Source organism: Lissotriton vulgaris, chromosome 5, assembly GCF_964263255.1.
Source record: "Lissotriton vulgaris chromosome 5, aLisVul1.2, whole genome shotgun sequence".
Taxonomy (NCBI): domain Eukaryota; kingdom Metazoa; phylum Chordata; class Amphibia; order Caudata; family Salamandridae; genus Lissotriton; species Lissotriton vulgaris.
In genome coordinates this window covers 1,835,520,445-1,835,547,115 of record NC_141693.1, presented here as the reverse complement: position 1 = coordinate 1,835,547,115, position 26,671 = coordinate 1,835,520,445, and the positions used below count along the sequence as shown (strand labels likewise).

Here is a 26,671-nt window from a genome sequence, read left to right as displayed (position 1 = left end):
AAGCGGCAGGTCTCACGTGGCATATGGTTGACCCGGGGTGGGCCCGTCAGACAAGAGTGCAAGAGCAGGTAAGCTTGTCCGCCCAGGGGGAACAAATCTCCCCACTACCCGGTTGGGGTTACGGCCCCGTTTCAGGAAGTCCGCCTCCGAGCGGGGTAGTCAACGATCATTACATCAGGCCATCCCCCGGTCCGGCGTCCCTGACTACGAAAGCCACCGGCTTGGCATGTCTCATCCCCCTAGCGGTAAAAGAGAGGATATGGCGCAAGGAATTCATTGACATATTTTCGCTGCTTGAAATACAGCTAGAGGGACTTGATCTAACCACGTGCGACAGGAAGGAAGAGGATAGGAGAGAAAGGCGTGGGGCCAGAAAAGAGCGCAGTTTCGACAATTGGTTAGATGCTTTTAGAATCATGGCATGCATTATAGTGGAAAGGTTCCCCCATTGCGCTGCTGACTTGTGGCTGTACGAGGCCAATATCCACCTAGCACAGAGGCAGTTCCCGGGGGATGCCTGGTTAGAATACGATAAAGGGTTTAGATTAAAAATGCAGAGGCACCCCGAAATGGAGTGGAATGAGGAGGATGTCTCGGGTTTCATCCACAAGATGCTCACAGCCAAAGATGTTAGGGTCTGGGCAGGAAAAGGCGACCAGCCCTTTCAGAGCTCCTACCAAAAGGGGAAGAGTGGTTCTTATCAAAGGCGGTCGAACGGGAGATCGTACTCCCCAACCGCAACTAAGGCGATCTGTTGGAGATACGAGGCAGGGGACTGCTCATGGGGCTCGTCTTGTAAGTTTCAACACGCATGCGCTAGCTGCGGGGGCAAGCACGCCACCGTTGCATGCAAAGGTTCCAAACACGAAGGGAAAAGGGAGAAGAGAGAAAAGAGCAAGAAGCGTTAGCCCCAACGCAGGGGAAAGGAGGGGACTGGTGGACATTTGTAGGCGCCAGCTGGCCAGATCCCCCATTATTACACAACAGCTGCGCAGATTAGCAAACAAATACCCGAACAAGGCAGAGGCCAGGTCACTGGTAGAGGGCTTCGAGCAAGGCTTTGCTATTCCATTCCAGGGCCCGCTCCCCTCGGCGGGGGCGAGTAACCTGAAGTCGGCAAGCCAACACCCCGAAGTTGTTAGCGCCAAGATAGAGAAAGAATTGAAACTGGGTAGAGTTGAGGGCCCCCTCCCAAAGGAATTGCAAGAAGGCATAGTCGTCTCCCCGCTAGGCGTGGTCCCCAAGAAAGAACAAGGTCAATTCAGGCTGATACACCACCTATCGTTTCCGGAAGGTTCCTCCGTGAACGACGGTATCGACCCCGAAGCTTGCTCAGTGGGCTATGCGTCAGTCGACGACGCTATCGAGCTGGTTAAGGCGACAGGCAGAGGAGCCCTCATGGCGAAAGCCGATATTGAATCTACGTTCCGGCTATTGCCGGTCCACCCCTCCAGCTTCCATTTATTGGGTTTCCAATGGGGCGAGGACGTGTTTATTGACAAAGCCATGCCCATGGGATGCGCGATTTCATGCGCATACTTTGAGCAGTTTGCCACTTTCTTAGAATGGGCGCTGCATGACCGGCACCAGGAAGGTGGAAAACTGCACTACCTAGACGATTTCCTGTTCACAGGCCCGGCAGGGTCCTCAGTGTGCGCAAGCACATTGGCAGCCTTCGAGGATCTAGCTAGTTCCCTAGGGGTCCCCCTCGCAAAAGAAAAAACTACAAGCCCGACCACAAGTCTCACGTTCCTGGGCATAGAATTGGACTCTATAGCAGGAACGGCCAGGCTGCCTCCAGGCAAAGTGAAAGAATTTCGTGAGGAAGTATCGAAGCTACGGGGTCGGAGCAAGGCCACCCTGAGGGAGATCCAACGAGTGATAGGTAGACTCAACTTCGCAGCTCGGGTAATCCCGCCCGCCAGGGTATTTTCAAGACGCCTAACAGGGCTAACGGCCGGCGTCACCCACAAGCACCAACACATCAGGCTGAGCGCAGGCGTGAAACAGGACCTGCAGGTGTGGGACGAGTTCCTACAAGATTTCAACGGGGTGCTGATTTGGAGGGCAGGGTGGGTAACGGCCGAACAGATAGCTCTTTACACAGACGCGGCCGGAAGCCTTGGCTTCGGCGCGGTCCTGGGAAACAGTTGGTGCGCCAGCCAGTGGCCGGATGAGTGGCATGCGCAGGGGCTCACCAGGAACATCCCGTTTCTCGAGCTGTTCCCGATCATTGTGGCACTGACCATTTGGAGCGAGAAAATAAAAAACCTGAAACTCACGCTTTGGTCAGATAACATGGGAGTAGTGCAGGCCATTAACAGAGGCGCAGCGAGATGCCCGGACATGCTGAGGCTAATGCGACGGTTAATTAAATTGCAGCTGGAAGGGAACCTGGAGCTGAAAGCACGCCACGTGCCAGGGGCAGAGAACTCAGCAGCAGACGCGCTCTCACGGTCCCAAATGAAACGTTTCAGAGAACTGGTGCCCGGGGCGGACAAGGAGATGACCCCCTTTCCATCGTCCCTCTGGGACCTGGGGGAGTAGACTTATCATGGCTAATAGGGCAATCACTTACCGCAGAGGCTAACAGAAGATACAGGACATACGCGTGCACGGTAATGAGAGTTGGGGGCCTAAGATCGCTGGAAGACAGGGCAAAAACTCGCACAGCAGTCGAGAAATTCGTGCAATGGGCATTCGAGGCGAGAAAAACGAGATCGTGGGCCCAGGCGCATTTGTCCGCCATCGCCCATTTTGCCAGGCTTTACACAGGCGAGGACCCCACTACCTCGGCCTATCTAAAGACGGCCTTAAAAGGCTGGAGGAGGGTCGAAGGTAGAAAGAAGGACGACAGGCGTCTCATCGATTTTGCCAAACTGGGCCAGCTCCTTGGAGCCCTCACAGGCTTAATATCGGATAAATATGAGCTGCTGCTATTTAGGGCGGCTTTCACGACAGCTTTCTTCGGAGCATTCCGTATCAGCGAATTGGTAGCCCCCAGCAAGTCGGGCCCAGCGCAGCAATGCCTGCAGGCAAGAGACATTAAACCAATGGAGAGGGCAGTTGAATTAACGCTGAGACAGTCCAAAACGGACAGGGCAAGGAGGGGGACGACGATACGTCTCCATTGCATCCCAGAGTCGGGGCTCTGCGCGGTATGCTGGTTATTCAAGTACATGGGGGCTCGACCAGCTGGTGAGGGCCCTCTCTTCATACATAAGGACAGGAGGAACCTGAGTAAGTTCCAGTTTACAGCCATAATGCGCCAAGGCCTTGGTAAAGCCGGGTATTGCGCGGCATCGTTTGCCTCTCACTCTTTCAGGATCGGTGCAGCGACCTCGGCAGCGCAGCATGGCATGCCAGAAGACAGGATCCAGGCAGTGGGCAGATGGAGCTCCAGGGCGTACAAGTCGTACATACGCCCTCACCTCGTATAAAAAAAAACAGAAAAGAGAGAGAAAGCCCCGAGGGGGGGGGGGGGGGGGGGGGGGGGGGAAGGTGAGGGAGTTGCCTTGGGATGCCGCACGGCAGGGTGACAGCACCCCCCTCCCTCTCTTAAATGCACACGGTGCGCAGAAAGCCACCTAACAGAATGCTTTCTCTGGACAGGGGGACACCCGCAGCTGGTCTGGGTGGTGGGGCACTCATTCGTGTCCCGGATGGAGTCTTGGTGGCGGCAGGGGGGCCGCAGCATAAACAGGCCCAAAGTGACGTACATCCGGTGGATAGGGCAGCCAGGTATGAGATGGGAGCAGCTACTGCCGACGCTGGACGGCCTCATGGCAGATTCGGCCTGGTTGCCCGACGTCCTGATCATCCACCTTGGGGGCAACGACCTGACCCGGCTAGGGCGAAAAGCAGTCGGGCAAGCCATCCAAAGGGATCTCACTAAGACAGCAGCGTGGCTGGGACCCACGACGGTAGTCTGGTCCGAAATGATCAGCAGGAAACATTGGAGAGGGGCCGATTCCAACAAGGCCGTCGACAACGCAAGAAGGAAGCTAAATGTGGCAATGCACAAGTTTTGCCTCGCCAATGGCCTGGAATCAATTCGGCACGGCCTCATCCACCCGGGCCGCCCGGAGCTCTATGGGCAAGACGGGGTACACCTATCCGAAAAGGGGATGAAGGTGTTTTGGGATAACTTGTGGGGTGCAATGTCACTCGCAGGTTGCAACTAAAAAAAAAAAAAAAAAAAAAAAAAAAAAGGGGTAAAAATGTGGAGAAAGGTGGGAGCCGCGAACCAGGTGCAGGGGGGGGGAGCCACAGTGAGACGTGGGCCTCCCTGCGGGGTGGCGGAAATCCTACACTGGTTGGCTAAGAAAACACACCGGCGGGCGGTGTGTAAGAGGATGGCCACTCACTTTTGAATGCCGCACGGCAGGGTGACGTGGCGGCATAAAGGAGAGGAGTAACAGGAGGAGACGGCACTCGCGGCCCAGACCCGGCCGGACGGCAAGGCGCAATTTGGTAGCGAGCTGGGGACCTAACTCCCGACTGGAAAGCTCCCCTCCGCAACACGCAGAAGGCGTGGGCAACCAACCACTGGAGCACCAATAGACTGGCAACAAACTGGTTTGTGTACAAGCCCCATTTTCGAACTAAGGAGGGCACAAAGAGACTGACACCCGCTATCACAAGAGGGTGTCATAATGTGTAATATGCCAATTATGATTGATGAGTAATGTTCGCAAAATGGAAGATTGCTTGAAACCAGTTTGTGTTATTAATATGTCTTTGGTTATTAATAAACTGCGGCCAACAACGACCACTAATGATAACAGGTTTTGCTGGCTGACATTATTTCCCACCTTTGGCAACAGCAGAATGCGGGGGCCGGTAAGTATGGAGGCTGGGGTCTCCGCAGAATAGGCACATGCGAGGGTTATTGCAGAGGCCGCCGCACCCGCCCGAAGGGTGGGGGAGGCTCGAAGGCCGGCGCCATAATCCTCGTGGTGCCACCAGCGGGGGTAAACTGGTTCTGGGCGCTTTGATGCGCACAGGAACCAGCGGAAGCGGGGTGCGCACCAGCCACCTGACCGGAAGTGACCTGTTGACCTGGGCGCCCCCAAAGGGCGCCCAATGGTCAACTTGGCTTTGTTTGAACCCCCCAATCAGGGGGACTCACCTGAGGCCTGCATGGAGGGCTCAAGAGGATTTAAGCGACGCCGCCCTCCCAGCAGAAGCACATCGCATTCGAGGAGCTGGGAGAACGGCGCGACAGCAACAACGACTGAAGCCCACCCACCCACACCTAAGGAACAGCAAAAGTCGCAGTGCTGGATAAGGGAAAGGGCGTTAGCGGAAATCCTACACTGGTTGGCTAAGAAAACACACCGGCGGGCGGTGTGTAAGAGGATGGCCACTCACTTTTGAATGCCGCACGGCAGGGTGACGTGGCGGCATAAAGGAGGGGAGTAACAGGAGGAGACAACACTCGCGGCCCAGACCAGGCCGGACGGCAGGGCGCAATTTGGTAGCGAGCTGGGGACCTAACTCCCGACTGGAAAGCTCCCCTCCGCAACACGCAGAAGGCGTGGGCAACCAACCACTGGAGCACCAATAGACTGGCAACAAACTGGTTTGTGTACAAGCCCCATTTTCGAACTAAGGAGGGCACAAAGAGACTGACACCCGCTATCACAAGAGGGTGTCATAATGTGTAATATGCCAATTATGATTGATGAGTAATGTTCGCAAAATGGAAGATTGCTTGAAACCAGTTTGTGTTATTAATATGTCTTTGGTTATTAATAAACTGCGGCCAACAACGACCACTAATGATAACAGGTTTTGTTGGCTGACATTATTTCCCACCTTTGGCAACAGCAGAATGCGGGGGCCGGTAAGTATGGAGGCTGGGGTCTCCGCAGAATAGGCACATGCGAGGGTTATGGTCTGCAAATTGCTCTAGCAATATTTTTTGGCAACAGATACCAGACGCCTTAGAGTAGAAAGCACGGTCTGAATTCACACGCGTTACCAAACAATTCAATAGTTGCAGAAACTGTTCCGCACAGGACAGCCAGTTACCTCAAGGAGTTGAATGCTCACTGCTGACATCGGCGTATCACTAGTTCCAGTCTTGCAAAGACACACGCAGCCTTCCAAGGTTGGCAAAGCCTCAGTTAGTTCCGATTCAGCGACCCACAGCTGAAGGGCTCCTGAATGTTTCTCTAAACCCATCGGGAGCTGAATACCAAATAATTCTGAAATAACCTGACAGATTTATACACAAGGTGGAAGGCTGACTGCTGCTGTGCGATTAGCAACTCGTGAACAGTTAGTGCTAATTATACAGAATGGCAAGATAAAGAAGCCTACAAGCAGAAATCGACAGTACATCAACGGAGAGCGTCAAGGTCCAAGCCAAGCTCCGGGACCCCCACAGGCCCATGCTCCTTGCTGCTGCCTTCGCCGAGCCGCCTCACGTGCAGCTACTTCGATATGCAGCGGGCCTCTTAACAGCCTCCGAGCCAGAGTTTACATGTCACTTGCAACCTTTCACTTCGCTACACATCAAAGGTCCGCTCTACATTTAGAAGGGGAAAACAAGAAGCTGCGCCGCAGGACGGCAGCAACTGGTTGGCAGAAACAGTGACAAATACAAGGGCACTGAGAGGCATTGGGACAGACTTAAGAAAGAAAAGGAAAGCCACGCCGATTTTCTTTATTCAGGAAACAGCTGTTTTTAAATGGAAAGATCCAATGCTTTCTTTGTTTTTGGCACCAGCTATTGACAACCTAACGAACACTAAGGCTGCAATGCCCAGACGCCAGAGGGGAGGAGGGGTCATCACAAGCTGTAAGAGGAAGATGCACGAAGGCCCGTGAAGTATGATGACCCAAATAAAGTTCTTAGAGAAATCGCAGGGGAGGGAACTACGCACACATAGGAGAGACATTTAGAAAAATGCAACAATAATAATGAAGCACCCAAGACAAGCACAACAAAGAACAAAAGGCAATACAAGGGCATTCCTAAAGCCCATAAAATGATTACTACAGGTCTTGCAGACACGGCGTTCATGCTGCCTAAACTCGACCTAAAAAAGAGGCACTAGTCTGAGGTCAGTTTTTAGGGATCCACTTTAACAGAATTTGAAAATGAACTGCATTTTAACGATCATTGTATTCCAACCTATTCAGCAGTTAAGCCAGACCCCTCAAAATGACAGTGCCACTTTTCTTTCCTTGACATTGTTCTACCTGCATAATTTCCTCCACGTTTTTTCTTAGGTATGAATATTGAGAGGATTGTCAAAGACGCAAAATTTCCAAAAATCTTCTGTTTGATCTACTCTAATTAAAAATAATAAAGGATAGCGAAAATTAGTTTTTAAGTATGCAGTCAAAAATATCAATTAAAATTAATCTTATTTAAAACCTCTAAGATACCACATATGGACTATCTCAGTGGTTGTGAAAATCAATGAAGATCCCAGGATGGAGAATTAGTTCTGTCCAAAAAGCAGGGTGTGAATCATGCGCCTCCAAGGATAAGGACACCAGCAAGTCCTTCTGTTGCTACATTTTGGGTAGGACTCTGCACACTACGTGATAACTATTGCTTTATTGGTTACCCAGAATATGTGCATCAGACACTGTTTTTCTTACCCAAAAGCTGAACTTGTGGTGTGTTCCGGACCACATTCAGCATTTCCTTCGCCTTTACTTCTTGGCTCACTATTAGGAAGGTGTGTCCAATGAAGAGCGGGAGGAGGTTCTTGTAGGGAGAATCCGCAAGGGTGAGCTTTATAATCTGGACCAAAAAAAAAAAACAAGGAGTGCAAACGAAATACACCATCAGATGCAGATAAGAAAATAGAACAGAGAAGAAGTACGCCTCAGAATTAGCCATGCGGTTGTGTGGTATAGGAGAGTTACCATTAGCCTCTCAATCCGCAATTATAGATGGGAAGCTAAGGAAGGAAAGTAACCAGGTACAAATAGGTAATTACAGAAGAACAATGCAGGTGAGAGCTAATGAAAAGCATTTAGGAGAATATTTTACAGAGCTCCTAAAAGGACTGCACTTGGTCAACTGCATAAAAGAGTTAGTTATCAATCGAGGGAATTAACTGCTATAAGGCGGGTTTCCCCCATCCCCTGTTTTTTACTTCAAAATTAAAGAAGAGTTTTTCAAAAATTATTCAGTCCATGATTAAGCTCACTAGAAGCGAGCCCTAACCAATAACATAAAATAAACTAAATTTACAAACCTCCCCAACAATGTTCGCTTCAACAAAAAGAAATAGCAGATAGATTGTGCTAGAGAAAACTGCTCTAAAAAAAAAAAGAAAAGGAGTATGGACATCTTTAAAGCTTATTTGCTACTTTTCCAGGTAAGAGGGCGGCCTCCAAGGAGGTCTACAGCACCTGCAACTAATTATTTTATAGAATAACCATCCAGGCTGTGCTTAATGTAGCACATCTTTAGGATTTTAGCAACGCTTAGAATTGAAGAAATATTTAATATCTATATAGTTAATAAAGATTTTGAAACCGTAACAATCTTTGAAAATAATACAACAATTCAAGAAGAGATACAGCCTAGCTTGTGTCTTATGAATTTGCTGATGCACTCAATACCATAGGTATATCAACATGTCTGCAGAACCTGCTGATGGGCAGTCACTGGTTGTAAAATAATCTAACATTTGTCAAACACAGTTGTAGAACTGGGAAGGGGAGTGAATTTGCTGACATTTGCTAGCTGGAACAGAAGCTCTGGGAGTGTAGATCATGACCTCAGGCATGGAAGGACTGGCCTGCTTCCATTGGCTGTGAATACTATGAAGTAGCACTGCTTAGTTAACCCCAGAATGCGAAATCTGCCGATAACCTTTTTTGCCATATGACAGCCATCCGTACGGTGTTCACTACGCTTATTCACATTAAGAAAAAGGCTGAACAGTGTTTAAGTGCCCTTACATTTTAGTAGGGTCAACAGTTTGACCAAAGAAGCAATTCCCATGTGTTAGACCTGACATCCTTGGCGTGGTTTCCCCTGACTTTTTGATCTCTGCCTCCTATGTTTTTGACTCTATGCTGGATTACGTTTTCCTGGTTTAGATGCTTCGGGCACTTTGCCACTGCTGATCAGTGCCAAAGTGCAAGTGCTCCCTGGGTAATATTGCCCCAGGAATGGGATATACATGATTGGCATATTTGCTTTACCAGTGGGTCCCTAATAAAGGGCACTGAGTGTGCCAGGGCTGGTAATCCAAATGCTACTAGTGGGCTTGCAGTACTTATTGTGCCCCCACAGGAGCAGCGCTGAAAAGGTGTCTCAGGCCTGCCACGGCAGTGCCTGTGCGCAGTTTGAAATCTGCCCTATTAGCCTGGCCGGTGTACCCACTTGCCAGGCCGGATCCTGCCCTTTCCTTACACATTGGTCACCCCAAGGGAAAGCCCTGGGTACCCTCTGGGCAGGGGGCACTGTGGGTGAAAGGTAAAGCCTGTATTGATGTAGGGGACATGCTCTAGTAGTGAACTACTGCCAAATTCGTTTTTCACTGCAGCAAGGCTATCGTGCCCATAGGACAGAATGTGTACCTGCCTATCTTCCCCCAGGAGCAAGATAGAAAATCCAAACCTGGTTTACCAGGATTCAGAAATTGAGAATAATTTTTTTAGCACAGATGGTTTTTAAATTTTGTGTCTGGAAATAGCACTTTTAGAAAGTGGCTATTTTCTTGTCCAGTCTGTCGGTGGGCCTGCCAGGGTGTGCGAGCTAGAGGGAGTGTGACAGGGTCTGGGAAAGCTCCAGCAGTGGGGTGATAGCTGGATGCCCCTGAAGGTTGGGGGGGGGGGGGGGGGGGGGGGGAGGGAGTGGTGCTGGGCTGTACCCTGCCTTTTACGATACCGGCTCCCCTGTCTGCTAGATGACGGATGTCCCTGCCTCCCTTCTTCAAAGGGAAAGATTCCCCAGGACCAAGAGACTCTCACCGCCAGGATCTGGACAAGGCCAACCCGTGCCTAAATCACAAAACCTCCAAGGCATCAAAGACAATTTGCTGTATAAAGAAAAGACCTGTGCACAATAGAAGCAGACTACTTTTGACTCAAGAGGAGGATCCCTGCTGAAGAAGAACACCGGAAGAAGACCTGGGGAACAGTACTGCCATTGCTGTGTGTCTGGGAGATGACCTGCTGTCTTTATTGTTCTACCTAAGAGGGACCGTTGGGACAGTGCTGTGTGCTTGGTCACCCTCCTGCCAAGAAGAACTCTCCAAGGGCTAGAAGTTGAGATAGCCTCCTGATCCCAGAAATCAGGGCCATCAAATTCCTGCTGTTTTGACCTACACCGCTCAGCTGCCTTCAGAGCAGGAAGATCACCCTTTCTTGCATCTGCACCGGCAGAGAACAAGAGCGGCGTGTGCCTTGCCGGCCCGCTCTCCCCCTGGTGCCTGTTTTACCAAAGATCACCGCTGGGGCCACGGGGCCTGTCTGGCCGTGCCTTCCCCCAAACGCCGAGGGCCCTGACCTCCACCGCTAGAGCCGCGAGGTCCAGAGGTGCTCCCCTCCCGCCGAGGAATCGCACAGAGAAGATCGCCGTGAGGGAAGAGGGGCTCGTCGTCCCCGCCGCGCTGCGATTGGCCCGTGGGCCCTGATGTCATCGCCGGAATCCCCAGAGGCCGCGCCCTGAGTGGCTCGCGACTCGCCGAGTCATCAGGAGGAAAGCCCGGAAGCAGCGCTGGGATTGGTCCAGCGCGTCTGCCACGAGCTTCGAGTCACAAGGAACCTGGGAGCCGTACTGCCTGCCGCTTCCCCTCCAGGTAACCCTTGAGTGTTTGCCTCGGACGAGCACGTGTCCACCTGGGGGGAGAGGGAGGCGTGGAGTGTGTGGATCGCCGGCGTAAGCCAGCGCTGAAGTGATCTATCGCCGAGCCCCTCCCTGGAAGCCCGTACCGGTACCAGAGTGAAGTGCGGCAACGGGCTAAAAGGAAGATATTGTTTGTATCATCATCCGAGCAGCCTTAAGGAGGTACAGTTCATGGGGGTATTACATTCTTACGCGCACCCACGCACAGGATCCCCATGAAGAGAGGGACAGTCCTTTTCAATCAAAGACTGCTCGTGGTGCATTCTGAATTGCACAATCTTTTGCAACAGACTCTTTTTACTTTTTAAGAACACTTTCCACAAGAAGAATACTTTGTTTCAAGAAGCATATATTATGTTGGTTTGTGTCCGTTTTTTTTTTTAAAGTCTGCCTAAAAATATATAAAGATATATTATTTTTATAAATATACCTGTGTGGTGTCCGTTTGTGGTGCTCTATTTCATTACTGTATGTGTGGGCGCAAATACTTTACACATTGCCCTGGAGATAAGCCTGTCTGCTCTGCCAAGCTACCAAGGGGGTGAGCAGGGGTTGTCCACACATGTGTATCCCCCTTACCCTGACTGGAGGAGAGGGTCCCTATTTGGGCAGAAGCCTTGGCCTCTGCCAATTAGAGACCCTCAATTCTAACATTCCATCAAACTGCATATTGAAGACAAGAACGTGTCCCGCTTGACACAATCCAGCAACTGTAGACCCATGAACTGCACTACAAGACCAGTCCAGTAATAATGTGTCTGGCATTGTCTGGCTGAGTCTAACAAAGCTTGTAATAGTCCAAAATAAGTTTGTCCCCCTGAATTACTGCTGCTACATATTGTTTTCATCTGGCAGATGCTGCGTCAGAATTTCAAACTCCTCACATCACAGCTTTTGTGGCTGGTTATATCTTTTTATTTATTTTTGGCGCCACTATGCGCTGGATTAGTAATTAAAGCAACATAGGTAAAACCAGTATTCTTTTTTATGAATGGATTTCAAGTTTCAGGTAAACAGAAATCTCCATCCCCTCATTCTACCTAAACCTATATGTTGAGGACGTTGGAGGCAACAGAAAGGGCCACAAATGATGATCCTCAATCTTCCCACAGAGAATTAGCCTACCAATACCACACAATAATTTCTTTCTCACTCACTAGAGCTCTATTACCTGTCTGATTATCTTTATTCTTTAGTACATATTGTGGTGGATTGTGGTACATGTGCTCACAACATAATGGGAGTTCAGGAGGATTCCTAACTGGTAGCACACCTATGAGCCCATAAGTGTATCTCCCATGGCACCAGTTTTCATTGCTGTAAATCCAGCTGTAGTTTTAATCCAAAAAAAGTTCCAAACAACAATGTTCTCTTGTTCAAGTAAATTATATTTCCAATTGATTCAAAATGTATCACATTATTGTAGCAATAATCCTGTATGTGTTCCAATGCATTTCGGTGATAGAATCACCTTCGTCAGGGAACGTCTACAAACAAATGAAAAAGGTATACATTGTAACAATTTGTGATAAAGTCGTCTTTAAATCTATCTATTTACACAAGTTTAACATAAATGCGTAGCGCGTTTTGAAAGCATGTTATAAACGAGTTACATCTACTGATATGCGATGTTCGGTTTTAACGTCTCAGCGTGTGTCCTTGTTGAACTGTGGCGGTTAGTTAAACGAGCCGTTTAGCTTTAACAAATGCTCGCTCCTTAGCGGGAATGTGGGAGTCGCGTTGCCGCTTACGCTTGGATAATCTAATTCTGTTCCCTTCTCACCTTGCTACTGGTGTGCTAAATCTCGCCGCTTCTGCTCAACCGTGCCTGCATGTTCGCTCTCAGGTTCAGGGAGTCTGAACTAACGCCGCGATCCTTGCGCATGCGCTGTGCTTGAATTAAAGGGTGTGGTTCTGTTGAACATTTTTTTACAGTTTTTACGTATCATTGACAAACAAAAAACTTTAGTGAACGAAAATCTGAATTTCATATCTCCTGTATCTACTACTTGTAGAGGTCAATCTAGGCTACACATTCAAAAATAGCAATATGTTCATATGTCCGTTATCAAAAATGTATGCAACATAATACCATGACATTGATTATTTACAGAAAGGTACACAGGAATCACTGGAACAACAATTGCAAAGATTGGATGCAAAAAATGAAAGAATCAAATTTACCTGGACCATCAACAATACTACCATCCAATACTTGGATGTGGAAATAACATTAAATAATGGCATCATCACCACGAACTTATACCGAAAACCCACAGACAAGAACAACCTATTACACTATACCAGTAACCATCCTTCTACATTGAAGCAACACCTCCCTTTCACTCAGTTTCTCAGGGTCAGGAGAGTGGTATCTGAGGACCACGTATGCCAAGAACAGCTACAAAACATGGCAGATAGATTTTCCACCAGAGGATATCCAGAGGAGATCATTCAGAAATCCCAAGAAAGAGCTCGTACAAAAACCAGACAAGAACTACTCACCTACAAAACCACCACTAAAACACAAAGAATAACGTGTGTTAGCAAATACTCTAATGTAAGCTCCCAGTTCAAAAAAATCATATACAGAAATTGGCAAATTGTTAAAATGGAGACGGACTTTAAAGGCATATTTGATCAAGAACCTTTATTTGCTCACTCAAGAGGCAAGAACCTAGGAGAATTACTGAAGAAACCCAAGCAAACTACACCTCACCAAATATACAGAGGGACGGTACCGTGTCTAAATTGCGCTAACTGCCACAACATCATTAAGGGGATAACGATTAATCACCCCATGAAAGGACACAAGATACCTCTTAGGGTTAACGCCAGTTGCGACACCACCAACGTGGTGTATCTCTTAAAATGCCCATGTGGGAAAGTGTATGTGGGACACACAGAGAGAAAATTGAAAGTGAGATTACATGAACACAAGAGCAATATTAGAACTCACTCCACCAAATCCACAGTAGCCATCCATTTCACAGAAGAGCGCCATAACACAAATCAACTGAGAGCATGCATACTGGAAATTGTACCGAGGAAAGAAGGAGCACTTAACAAAAAAAACTTGTTAAAAAGGGAGAACCACTGGATTTATTACATGAACAGCCTTAAGCCAAATGGGCTCAATGATCGCACAGAGTTTTCATGTTATCTGTAAATAATCAATGTCATGGCATTATGTTGCATACATTTTTGATAACGGACATATGAACATATTGCTATTTTTGAATGTGTAGCCTAGATTGACCTCTACAAGTAGTAGATACAGGAGATATGAAATTCTGATTTTCGTTCACTAAAGTTTTTTGTTTGTCAATGATACGTAAAAACTGTAAAAAAATGTTCAACAGAACCACACCCTTTAATTCAAGCACAGCGCATGCGCAAGGATCGCGGCGTTAGTTCAGACTCCCTGAACCTGAGAGCGAACATGCAGGCACGGTTGAGCAGAAGCGGCGAGATTTAGCACACCAGTAGCAAGGTGAGAAGGGAACAGAATTAGATTATCCAAGCGTAAGCGGCAACGCGACTCCCACATTCCCGCTAAGGAGCGAGCATTTGTTAAAGCTAAACGGCTCGTTTAACTAACCGCCACAGTTCAACAAGGACACACGCTGAGACGTTAAAACCGAACATCGCATATCAGTAGATGTAACTCGTTTATAACATGCTTTCAAAACGCGCTACGCATTTATGTTAAACTTGTGTAAATAGATAGATTTAAAGACGACTTTATCACAAATTGTTACAATGTATACCTTTTTCATTTGTTTGTAGACGTTCCCTGACGAAGGTGATTCTATCACCGAAATGCATTGGAACACATACAGGATTATTGCTACAATAATGTGATACATTTTGAATCAATTGGAAATATAATTTACTTGAACAAGAGAACATTGTTGTTTGGAACTTTTTTTGGATTAAAACTACAGCTGGATTTACAGCAATGAAAACTGGTGCCATGGGAGATACACTTATGGGCTCATAGGTGTGCTACCAGTTAGTATTTCGACATACACTCCAGGAGGGGAGTGATTCCCATGTCAGCACGGTGAAAGTTTTTCACAAACAGGCGGTGCACAATCCCTTTTTTCCACAAGTTCAGGAGGATTCCACATAACCAAAAGGGTAGAGAGATCCTTTGACCAAGTATGGAGGGATACGTCCTCCCTATGTAACTACTTATGACATGAAAAGTGTCCCCTCTGTACTATCTTTATATGTTCAGGGAACCAGATGGATCCCTGGCAAACCTAACTCCACTCTAATATAAGTGGGGAAAGGAATAAAATCCTTTTTTTATATAACCCTCACAAACTCTAGAAGTGACATGCTTTATCATCTGGTCCACCCTGACCCCTATAAGACTACGGTGGGCTCGACCTTATCCCAGGAAGCTCTTATGTAGACTGCTAAAAATAAAAAGGAGGGGGGGGGGGGTGGAGACATCACTTTAAATATCTGTCGTCCACTCCCAGGTATACTATTATTAGTGGGGTGGATGAGAAAGGTTAAAAGCTATGTTAGGGATTGAAAGGTTGCAATGGTCCTATGACCCTAAATCACCATCATGTTTCAGTCCTATACTGATGCCCTCAATGGTCCTGGGTTTTCTTCAGGTGGAATAATGCTACTAATACCCTCACCGATGTATATGTAATGTGTAGTTCCCAGAGTAATGGAGACTGTTACCTTCACAGGGGCACGAGTGCGGGCCCTGTAGGCAAACCAGGGTCAAGGGTCTCAACCCACTTCACAACCTACTCGCCTCGGCTCCCCTGCTTCTGGCTACTAAATGTGCTCCATTACCTTCAGCTTATTTCTAAACAAGCTATTTGGATATGGCTATACAAGGTTGACACCCAAAATATTTAAATGAAGACATTTTTTTTGTGATTGATGATTAATTACTTTTCTTAAAGAATAAGCTTGGGCTGATCTCCAGTCACGTTTTTCCTCTTCATCGGATATTCTTAGAACAACAAAACCTGGAATCATTTTGTTTACTTCGAGTGAGACTGCTGGCACCGACACTGAACCAGCAGGTTTTCACACACCTTTTTTGACATGTTGTTAGCCGGTATCCCACCTATGTGTACGGGGACTGGAAATAAATGGGTGGACTGGACTTTGAAGGAATGACGGTTGGTAGAGTCTAATGGAGTGTAGACCGAGTAACGGTGGAGAAAATGTCTGCAGCACATTAATGGAAACCACAGAGAGGTGAAACGCTGGGCTGCAATTACTCATGGAAAGTTACGGAGTAATGCACCATAATGATTCCCATATACCATAATATTATAAATGTACAGGTAATGTAATAAACGTTAATAAAATGTTTTTTTTTTTATTGTAAGCACCCTATTTTCTCACCCTCTGGCTTTCTTGTGTTTTTTTTATATAGCCTGGAAGTCGCACAACCCTAACTGTATTTTAACACACTTTTTATGTTGAAGAACAACATTTTATTTTACACTGTGCATCCAAGGCTATTTAGAGAACGTGTACTCAAAATAAAATGTGCAAAGCACCTAGCATGGAGGGAAGTGCACTGCATGGAGAAAGGACGACCATAACTGCCCTACACAACAGGACAAGACAGCAAAAACGTTGCTACTGCAGGGGCTGGACAGGTGTTTGTGGATTAGTGAATTAGTCACATTTGGAATCCAGCTCTACTGGCCCATTTTGGGTGTTGTGCTGCCCTTGTTAACCCAATCCCTGCAGATGGTATTTACCTGGTTGGGGAAGACCTTGATATGGATGTTGTGTTTCAAAAGCCTGTGCCTGAGTTTCAACATGTCCTCGCCGCTGATGGCGCAGTTCTGGAACACAGCGATCATCTTATTCTCCTGAAACACACCTTTTAGTTGCCGACTGAGGATCTTTACCAAAAGGCTATCCTGAGGGTAAAGCACACAAAAACAAAGAGTGAGAAATGCAGACATCTCAGAAACAAACCTCAGATACAGGATTATTCTCCGTCTTCTTGCCTGCTCTAGGCAGTCTACACCCAGGGTACACTTGTTTCCTGAATCATGTGGTCTGTGCTTATGTGTGTCCAGTCACTGAATTCTTTATTTGGAGTGATTGAGTGCCAGGTTGGTGCCTACTCTTTCTCGTCTGGGCTGAGCCTTTGTTTTCATCTGCTTTACCGAGCATGTGTTCAGAGTCCAGAAGTCACGTGATGTATGAGGCTTATTCTCTTATGTGTTCTCTTAATGCATTCTCCATGCAGGTTGCACTCGGTCCAGTTACTCAATGTAGCCTGTGTCAGGGTTCCGTTACTTCATTTTCAATGTAGGCTGTGACCAAGCTCAGCCTGTTGCCTGAATACGCGGTCCGTGTTTAGGGTCAGACTGCTGCTTGTGCCCAGTTCCGACTGTTGACTACAATATGAGGCTTGTGCTGAGGGCCCAGTGAATGCAAGGTCTATACAGTGTGCACTCAAGATGCCAAGCTTGAACTCTCTATTTGCATTTCTAAAGCACTGAAACACTTGTACATCCTACCAAGACAGTTCAATATTTTCAGTCATCAGTCAAAGTGAAGAGAGTGATAATAAATGGAACATTAAAATGACAGTCCACTAACTACACAGCAGGCTGTATTTATACAGGATTCTATACAAATGTAAAATGTAAATGTGGGATTCTTGTAAAGCGCACTGCTACTCTACCAGAGTGTCCTGGCGCTGTAGACCGCTGGGGAACCCGTCCTGGTTTTCCCTGTGAGATGGTCCCTTTCTGGGTATCTCCAGGGTGAAACCAGGCATCCCCGGCGTCTGTGGGGGGCTGTTGTAGAGATGAGGCAAGCTTAATGCCCAGAGTTACCGAGTGTGTTCCCTGGTCAGAGTAGGCACTGAGGCGAGAATTATCGAGTCCGTTGACCCCTGGTCCACGACCCTGCCACGTCGGGAATTGAACCCTGGTCCCGGGCCGTTCTCTGCTTACAGGTCTGCCGCCTCCAACCAGTGAGCCACACCTCTCCATACAGCTTACTAAGGAGTAACGCCAGCCACTGGGAGGAGTGAGTAGGAGTAATGGAGGAAGCATAGGCCAAGATACTTAACAGGAAGCCTTTTACGACATAATTGAACTTAGGAATGGAGGACTTAGCTTGAAGAGTATTGTGTAGAGGGTTTTTAGCAGTTTATAAACACTGACTTGGGTGTGGTGCATGGTGGCCTGGGCAAAGAAAGCAGTTAGGGTTTTTGAGTATGAAACTATCTGATAAGTTATAGAAGAGATAGAGGGTGAGATGCCATGTACTGCTTTAAGTATTGTTTAAAGAGTGCTTTGTTTTGAGCTGACAGTCATCTGACTTGGAGGCAGTGAGGACTGGGAGAAGTAAGTGAACAGCAAATGTAATCATTTAATTATGTGTAGAGTAGCAACGCGAGAGGACGGACTAGGAGAATGTTGCAATAATTAAGTTTATTTATGACTGGTGTCATTTAGCGAGTTGGGCAGTTTGCAGAAGAATGTGGCTGATTATTCACATTTTCAGTAGTTACAAGCAACCTGCCAGTAGTGACAGGAAAGTGATGAGGGCCACCAGCCTCAAGTAGAGTCAGACGATCTGCTGAGAATCGTGGCAAGGGAAGAAACGGTGGCAAAGCATAAATGTGAATTTGGGCAGAGAGAAGAAGATCCAGGTGGTTGTAACAGAGTGTGCAGAGGATGCTGGGAAGTAGATCTTTTTCTGTTTTGCAGACGTTCAGAATGAGGAAGTGGAGGGTTCAACTATGTTTGATAGCTACGAAACAGTGGAATTCAAGACTTCATCTTGCAGGTGATGGATTACAGGAGAAGAGAAAATATCAGTATTTTAAGCCAAAAAGGGTATATAATAAGGTGAAGAAGTTTATGTCGGTAACAGGTAGTGACACGAGAAAAGAGAACACAAGCATGCCTCTTTAGACACCTATTCATAGGCGGACAACTATTTGCAAGGGGTGTCATCTAACAATAGGAATACAAGAGTAGAAAATGTGTAAAAGAAAACAAGTTGTGCTATGTAGCAGTCTCAGAGGCATAGCAGACGGTGAGCCAGAGGAATTAAATGTTCAATCATTTTTGAGAAAAAAAAAAAAGATGCGTAGCCAGCCACTGGTTCCTTGCTCAATTAAAGTATCTTTACAGATATGAAGCGATATGTGCAAGCACAAGAGCGGATGTGAAATGGATTGTGAAAGTAACAATTTGTGACAGAGAGAGAAAACGTGAGGTAACAGGGTAAATCGGGAGTGCAGAACATAGTGTCTTTGGGTTCAATCCAAATTCAATGATGGCAGGTGGGCAAGGGATAATAATCAAAGTGTTTGGCTAGTCAAAAGGAAAGGCTAACTTCAAGCGACTTGTGTATTCCATTGGGAGATCCGCAATACGACCTACAGAACTTGGTTCAACCCATGTTCATATCGAGATCCGAGTTATGGCACTGCTTTATTCACTTACCTCCGTAAGACACTATTTGAACAACTAAAATCATAAACATATTGCCTGTCCAATAACATATGGAACGTCCTGCCACAGGGATACCCATGGCTTCCTCCTTCACGCGGTTCTAAAGAAGCACCTACTAGTTACCTGTTGATTGAATGCTTTTTCGATCCCCAAGTTGGAATCCTTTGCCAGGACACCCGGTTTCTATGCTCTGTCAGTTACGGATGGAGAGGGTGAGCTAGAGAAATCTGACGGGTGAGTGCAAGGGGATGTGAGTATGTTGGATTAAGACTCGCACAGCTCATCAGAAGCCTGCATTCCAAAAGTGCGCAGGAAATGTCACTACTGGGTAAAGAAGAGCGATCCAGGCTGACTGTCTCTCATTCAGATGATGCAGCTGGGACTGTAGTATGTTGCATACCGTAGTTGCAGAGCGCAGTTTCTGTTCCCTGTTATATTGTTATGTTATGTTATGTTACGACTATTTATTGTGCGCACAGATACTCCAGCCAAGGAGCGTCCTGGCGCAGAGACAAGGTAGCACGTAACACAACGACAGGCTAAAAACAGAAACTAAGAAACAGCTAAAACAAGAAGGTTTTTATAGCCCTCCGAAAGGTCAGAAGGTCCTCCAGCAAGCGGATTTCAACAGGCAAGGAGTTCCATGCTGACGCAGCCATTACCCTAAACGAGCGGCCTCCCATGCGGCTAAGCCTGAATCTGGGAACCACCGCAAGGGCCAGACCCTGAGAGCGAAGGCTACGGGCAGGGACATACAAAGACAGACAACTCGACAGGATTTCCGGGCCTGTACCTCTCAAGATTTTAAAAGCAAGGCACAAAACCTTGAAGAGGATGCGCTTCCTGACCGGAAGCCAGTGTAGGGAGCGAAGGACACCTGTCACTGAGCAAAATCTGGGCAAGCCAACAATCGCCCTCGCCGCAGCATTCTGAACCCGTTGTAAGCGGGTTAGTTCAGCCTGGTTAGCCCCAGCCAGGAGAGAGCTGGCGTAATCCAGGCGGGAGATGATAGTAGCCTGGATCACCAGCTGCCTGGTCGGGGCATCAAAGAACTTGAGAACAGGTCTCAAGCCCCTCAGGAGACCGAAGCAACAGGCTGCGGTTCTTTTAGTATGGCCTACAAAGGAGAGGCCCGCATCCAGCCATACCCCCAGATTTTTCACTTCCGATACCGGGATCGGAGTAGGTCCCAACTCTGAGGGCCACCAGTGGTCACCCCAAAGCTCCACTCCCTTCCCGACGACCATCACCTCTGTTTTAGTGGCGTTTAGCTGAAGGCAATTGCCTGTCAGCCAGCTAGCCACCGCCTTCAGTCCGGACTGAAACCTGGGGGCCTCAATCTCCGCATCCCCGCTGAGAGTAACCGCCAGCTGAGTGTCGTCAGCATATGAGACCAAAGTAAGGCCCCACTGCCTAGCGACATCAGCCAGCGGTCTCACGTAAATATTGAACAACGTGGGGCTCAGCGAGGACCCTTGCGGAACCCCCATGGCCAGTGGTTGGTAGTTGGACTTGAAGGGAGGGATGGCAACACAGAAGGAGCGGTCATCTAAAAAGGAGCGGAACCATTGCAACACCTGACCGCCAATGCCATGTTCAGTGTCGATTTTACTATGATCCTACAGCGACCTGCTCCATGCAAACTGTACTAAAGAGCAATGCAGTTCCTGTATTGTACTGCATGTTCAAGGTCAACTGTTGCATGCTCTATGCTTCCATTAGTATGGGCACGCTTGCGCTATCTATGCAATCTGTTCTCAAAGTGTACCCGTTGAATGCTTTATGCCATCTGTGTTCACGGTCCAGTACCAGCCTTTTCTATATAGTCCATAGTATGGATCGTGCTTTATCAAGTCTGTGCTCTTAACCCATGTCATGGCACCTCAACCCACGTGGTCCACTTCTACTCCAGTTTCATACCCAAAGTACAGATTCAGCTACTGGAAATAAGTTACAAGGGCATGAAGGACTGGGGAAATCATGATCAAAATTCAACCCCTTGCAAATCATCATGTGTACATAAAACAATGGCACCAATTACAAGCTCAGGGAGCCAAAGGAATTGTATTTTTCCTTAGGTGAAGGCTTTCATCCGACATTCTTGATTTCAACTGGCCCTCAATTCAGAGTTGGAAGTCCCTAAAGGTTGATTCAAGGACGTTACAAGAAAGAAAGTATGCCATTATTACCAAAAAGGTTCATGCAATCTGTCTGTTGAAAGTTCATTGCAGGTGGCTTATCTAAATGAACACTGGAATATTGCTACAAATAATTTGTTGAAAGTGAGGATTACTGAGCAAGAACTCCCTTACCTCATCCACTATAAATTCTAATGAATACATCATACCTTCTCCTCATCAAATGGCTTCTTCTTGGGAACAATGCATCTTTCTGGGACGGCAGGTTTTGGAGGGATATAACGAGTCAAAGCCATGAGCTTCTGCCGCTCGAAGTGCATGGCCTTGCGATGGCGAGTGACTGCCTTGGAGCCATGTCGCACACTCTGAACCGTTGGAAAACAGCCTGAAAATTGAGACAAAAGCATCAATTATGAAGACTCTGTAAGGTCAGGGTGAACACATTAATTTGTCCTTTAATAAACTTCAATGTTTTTCTGCTGGAGTATAAAGTTAATAAATGTTTAGATCAGGCTGTAGAATGATGGTCTGAAAGTATAGCCTATATTAGATCGTGGGGCAGACATGGAGGTGAGGGACTGTGTACAAGAGGTGTAATACAGGTGCAGAGGGTCCTGATTGTGTAGCTATGAAAGTTCTGAGAGGGGTGGAAAAAGACAGATGACTAGTACATGGTGTGTATCTTTGGGCTCAAAATATGCGTGTCTATGGCCTGCGTTCGAGCATATGTCTAAAATTGGATATTTTCTAGAAAGAAAAATCTGCTGTAGAAAAGAGTGGTTATTAATGCGTGCAACAGGTTCAGCTGTAGTGCCTCAGTTTGCTCATTAGGTTAAATGAATTTTATTACACGTCTGAATACCCAAAAAAGACAGAAAAGCAGAGGAAGGGTACCATCCTGGAGCAGATAATTGAGGGCACAGAGGATCAGAAGAGCAATTTTTTCATAAATTCCCACCATCTGATGATCAGCTGTGGAACACCAACAATGACCAATAAAAATTCAGAGCCCGGGGGCAAAACTAGCGAAGCTGTGGATGCCACAGAGCTGCTCACTCGCTCAGTTAGGAGAAGTTAAAGTTTAACGTCTGAGATCCTCTTTTCAACAACTCACTCAATAGAGCTGGATTCAGTTAATGCTCACTGCTAATAGTGTTCCTTGTGGAACTTGGCTCTTGACCCTAGAGCCTTGCATGTGCTAATCTTGCGTCTCCAAGGAAGAGCGTGAAACATTTCTTCCCAGTTATGTAGCTAGTCTTAATTAGAGCTCAATCTCCTCTCTACCACAGTAATTCTGCTGGTCTGAGAGGCCACATTGTCTGCATCAGGCCTAGTTTGATAATGATAAGAGTCCACTTTGTTTCCAAGAGTGTGTTTCATCGCACTCTTCAACCTTAGCAGAGCATGTATTCTGAATGCTGGAGTGCATCTAAAGGCTCTGTGGGCGAGGTTTCCTCGTTAGCCATGGTCTATACAGAGCTGCCCAGGGGCACCACCCTAAATTGCCATAAACTCCACAATTTCCTTCCGCTCCTCTGTCATATTTGTCCACATTCTAAGAAGAAACGCTTTGTCTTGAAAATACTGTTAAGTTACCCCAAAAAAAAGCACTGGCAAAGACAACAAGACTGATGTTGGCTTCCGCCACAAGGCTCTGCCAGTCCCTTTGTCCCATGGTGTAGTTGGAGGAAGAAATATGCGAATACCAGACCAATAGTTGAAGATATACATATGTGTATATATATATATCCCAACACTTTTCTTTCGCTCAGGACCCGAGCTTCTGTGCGACAGCGGGTGGGGTGGCAAGCCCCTATATTTCCCAAAAAGTGTTGTTCCTACTTGATTCGGACAACACCACGGGCCAAATTCTTTTCTGCGTGTTTATTTTAGCAATGCAACTCTACTCATTTCGGAGCAATCCGGAGCAATCCGCTCCTTGCTCATGTGAGCGGAATATGTATATATTTACTGACAAAAAGCCATAAAAGTAACATTGTTAGGTCAAATTGTCAATGACAACGTTAACATGTTAAACTAAAAAAGAAAGAAAAAAAAGAAATTCGCCAGTTATAATTAGCAGCACTAACTATAACGTGTGCCCCTGCCATGCACTACTTATGACCTCATAGACAACATCACTCAAGACGTGTTCTATGACATAAGCCAGTCCATTCTAAGCAGCATCTAGAGGTGCCCCCATTTTCCGATGAGATTGTTAAACCAACAATAGGTTAAGTCAGAAGACAGCCTCCAGTTAAAATACTCAAAACGTACTCTGTAGAAAGGTATCACCCACACATAGTATTCCTGTGTGAAATATTACATTTACTACTTATTTCCATAAAGAATGTTGTTCAGGTGTTTTTAGAGCATAATGAAAATAAGCGCGAAGCAAGAACAATTATGACGGGTAAATGTTTTTTACCCTAACTGAAGATGTACAGTTGGGATACAAGGTGAAAGTACACGTTGCTTTGTTTAAATCTTAATTCGGAGAAGAAATCATCATATGCTGGAAACTATGATTTTTGTTTGGTAAAATGAAACAGAAATCATACGGCAATGCTTCTCCATTACAGCTTACATAAAACTACAAAGTCCGAAGAAGGAGTACAGGGGGACGAAAATAAGAGGACTGCAGACATTTTTGCGATTCTGGGTTCAGTGTTGTAATGCTACATATTACTAGATTTAAAAAGGTATCCCCAGAATTAGTAAACTATGTCAAGTCATACGGTCATCAGTTAACTACTTGTGTTACATTCAGCAGGGAAAACAGTGACCTGTAGATCACACGTCTGAATCCCTATAAGCCAACTAAGGTTTCGTCCTCCAGTGTCAATAGATTTAGTCATAATAAAATAATACTACCTCCGGGTATTTACAGCACTTAGAAATGGAAAAAGTGTAATATGCAACCGTATCTAAATTATTTATTTCATAGACTCTGTTCATAACCTTCCGCCCGAACTGAAAGCAGTGTGTTAGACTTGGCATCATTGGTGTGGTTTACCCTGACTTTTTGCCTTCTGACCGCCTGCTTTTTGCTGGCTTTAGAATTCTGGGCACTTTACCACTGCTAACCAGTGGTTAAGTGCATATGCTCTGTACTCAAACCATGGTAACATTGGCTTATCCACAATTGGCATATTTTAATTACTTATAAATCCCTAGTAAAGTACACTATATGTGGCCATGGCCTGCAAATTAAATGCTACTAGCGGGCCTGAAGCACTAATTGCGCCACCCACATCATAAGACCTTTAAACATGGCTAAGGACTGCCATTGCAGAGCCTGTGGGTGCCGTTTAAACTGCAATTTTGACCTGGCAAGTTAACCTACTTGCCAGGCCCAAACCTTGCCTTTAATTACAAATATGTCACACCTAAGGTAGGCCTTAAGAAGCGTATGCCAATGGTGCAGTGTATTTAAAAGGTACTTTTGAGTTTTACATGTCCTGTTAGTGAATAACTGCTAAATTCTTTTTTCACTACTGCAAGGAGTATATCATCCATATGTTAACATTGGGATTGCCTTAAAATATCTTTTACATGTAATTTCCAATTGGGAAAAGATAAGAGATTTAGAGTGTAGCGTCTCTGGACTACCAATTTAAAATCACAAAGTATGTTGAAGTTGCACTTTAAATTGTAAATCTGAAAATGCCACTTTTAGAAAGTTAGGCCAAAAGGGGGTCAGGCCCAATTGACAGGAACCAGGTAGGGCCAATTATCAATGTGAAACAAGGGGGGAGAACCTGAGATCCTAATTATTTTTTACTTGCAAAAAAGCTGCACTATATACTTTTTGTGGTCTGAGTTGTTTATTTACCCTCTTTTTTTTCTTTCATTCTTTTTTGTTACTTCATAAGGCACCTTTGGGTAGAAGTACTGGAACCCTGATACCACCATATCAGAACTTTGCTGGAACCAAAAACATCCTCCCTGGAAGAACATCCTCCCTGGAAGAAGAGCTCTTGTGCTAAAGGATGGACTGCAACTTTGCTAACTGCTTTGGGCTGGTGATTGCTGTAGGAGGGACTGCCACTTTGCTACCTGCTTTGCTGTGTTGGCCTGCTGCTTCTTGCTTGAGAGTGAGAATGACTGGACCTGTGCTCTACATCCGTGAACCTAAGTTTCTCCAAGGGCTTGTTGACTTGCCTCGTGTTTTCTGAAGTCTCAGGGTCACAAAAGACTTTTTAACTCTGTTGGTCTATTCCTTCTGTGAATCATACCCTTGCCTGAGATGCACCTCCAGCCCTGGGCCTCAGAAGTGGGTTCTGCAAAAAGAAATTTGCCGATTGGAACCAAGTCAGTGCCCTGAGGACGCAGTGAAGATTCAACAACGACGTAAGTCTCGACTGCAAAGTTCAACAACAATGCAGCGCCGATCGGATAACGCCGCTGCAAGGCTGGACTCTGACACAGCGCCGACCCTTCAACACCGACTGTGAGGCTCGACTTTGACACATCAACCTGACTTTGTGAATCAGAACAGACACAGGGAGCCCTTGAAGAGGTGCTTGCTCCATGCAAGGTACTTTTTCAGCTGGCCCTGCATCGCTCCTTTAACCGGCCTGCCCTCCATCGTGGTCGGAACTTTGGATTTACCCCGGTCTAGTGCGACCACAAGTAACCCTTTAGTGCTATTGAATTCTGAACACTGTTTTGGGATTTAATCTTTACAAATTCATATCTCGTTTTCTACTTATTGGGTATTATCGTTTTGGTCTTGTTTTTAATCAAATAAGTATTCTCTGTTTTTTAGGTTGAGCCTAGCGGCAGCGCGCTTGCAATGCTCGCTCTGCGAGGCGTGCAGTAGTCAAGTATGCTGTGTACACCTCACCTTCTCTTCTGACATATTTTTGATTGGCTGGTGTTATTGCCCTTGGTAAAAGCTGGCTTCCGATTCATTATGAGGCTTGTTAGTCTCTCCTTGTTACCACCTTGTCGCTATTTTTTACCACCCATGACGACTGGGTCTTTTACTTGGCTCTGTACACGTTCGGCTTTACCGAGTGGGTCAGCACTATTTTGGGTATGGGCACTGGCGGCTGCTTTATTTTGTTGTATTTGTATCCTGAGCGTGGCGCCCGCTTTAGGGACACCGCGCTCAGTTTATTTATTTCTATTTAATACTGAGCGCGGCATCCACTTCTGGGACACCGAGCTCTGTTTAATTTGTATTTTTTGTACTTTCATAGTGAGCGCGGTGA

At 46.5% G+C, this 26,671-nt stretch overlaps 1 protein-coding gene across 1 annotated transcript in view; it reads right to left on the bottom strand.

Moving 5' to 3' along the window:
- Positions 1-26,671, bottom strand: part of MRPL10 (mitochondrial ribosomal protein L10) — a 44,839-nt gene that overhangs the window by 14,789 nt on the left and 3,379 nt on the right. Inside the window, exons 2-4 of the mRNA XM_086924300.1 lie at positions 21,662-21,837; positions 16,585-16,749; positions 7,621-7,765 (exon numbers count right to left, since the gene is read on the bottom strand). Coding sequence (XP_086780426.1) covers positions 7,621-7,765; positions 16,585-16,749; positions 21,662-21,837 — 486 coding nt within the window. The remainder of the gene's footprint in view (positions 1-7,620; positions 7,766-16,584; positions 16,750-21,661; positions 21,838-26,671) is intronic.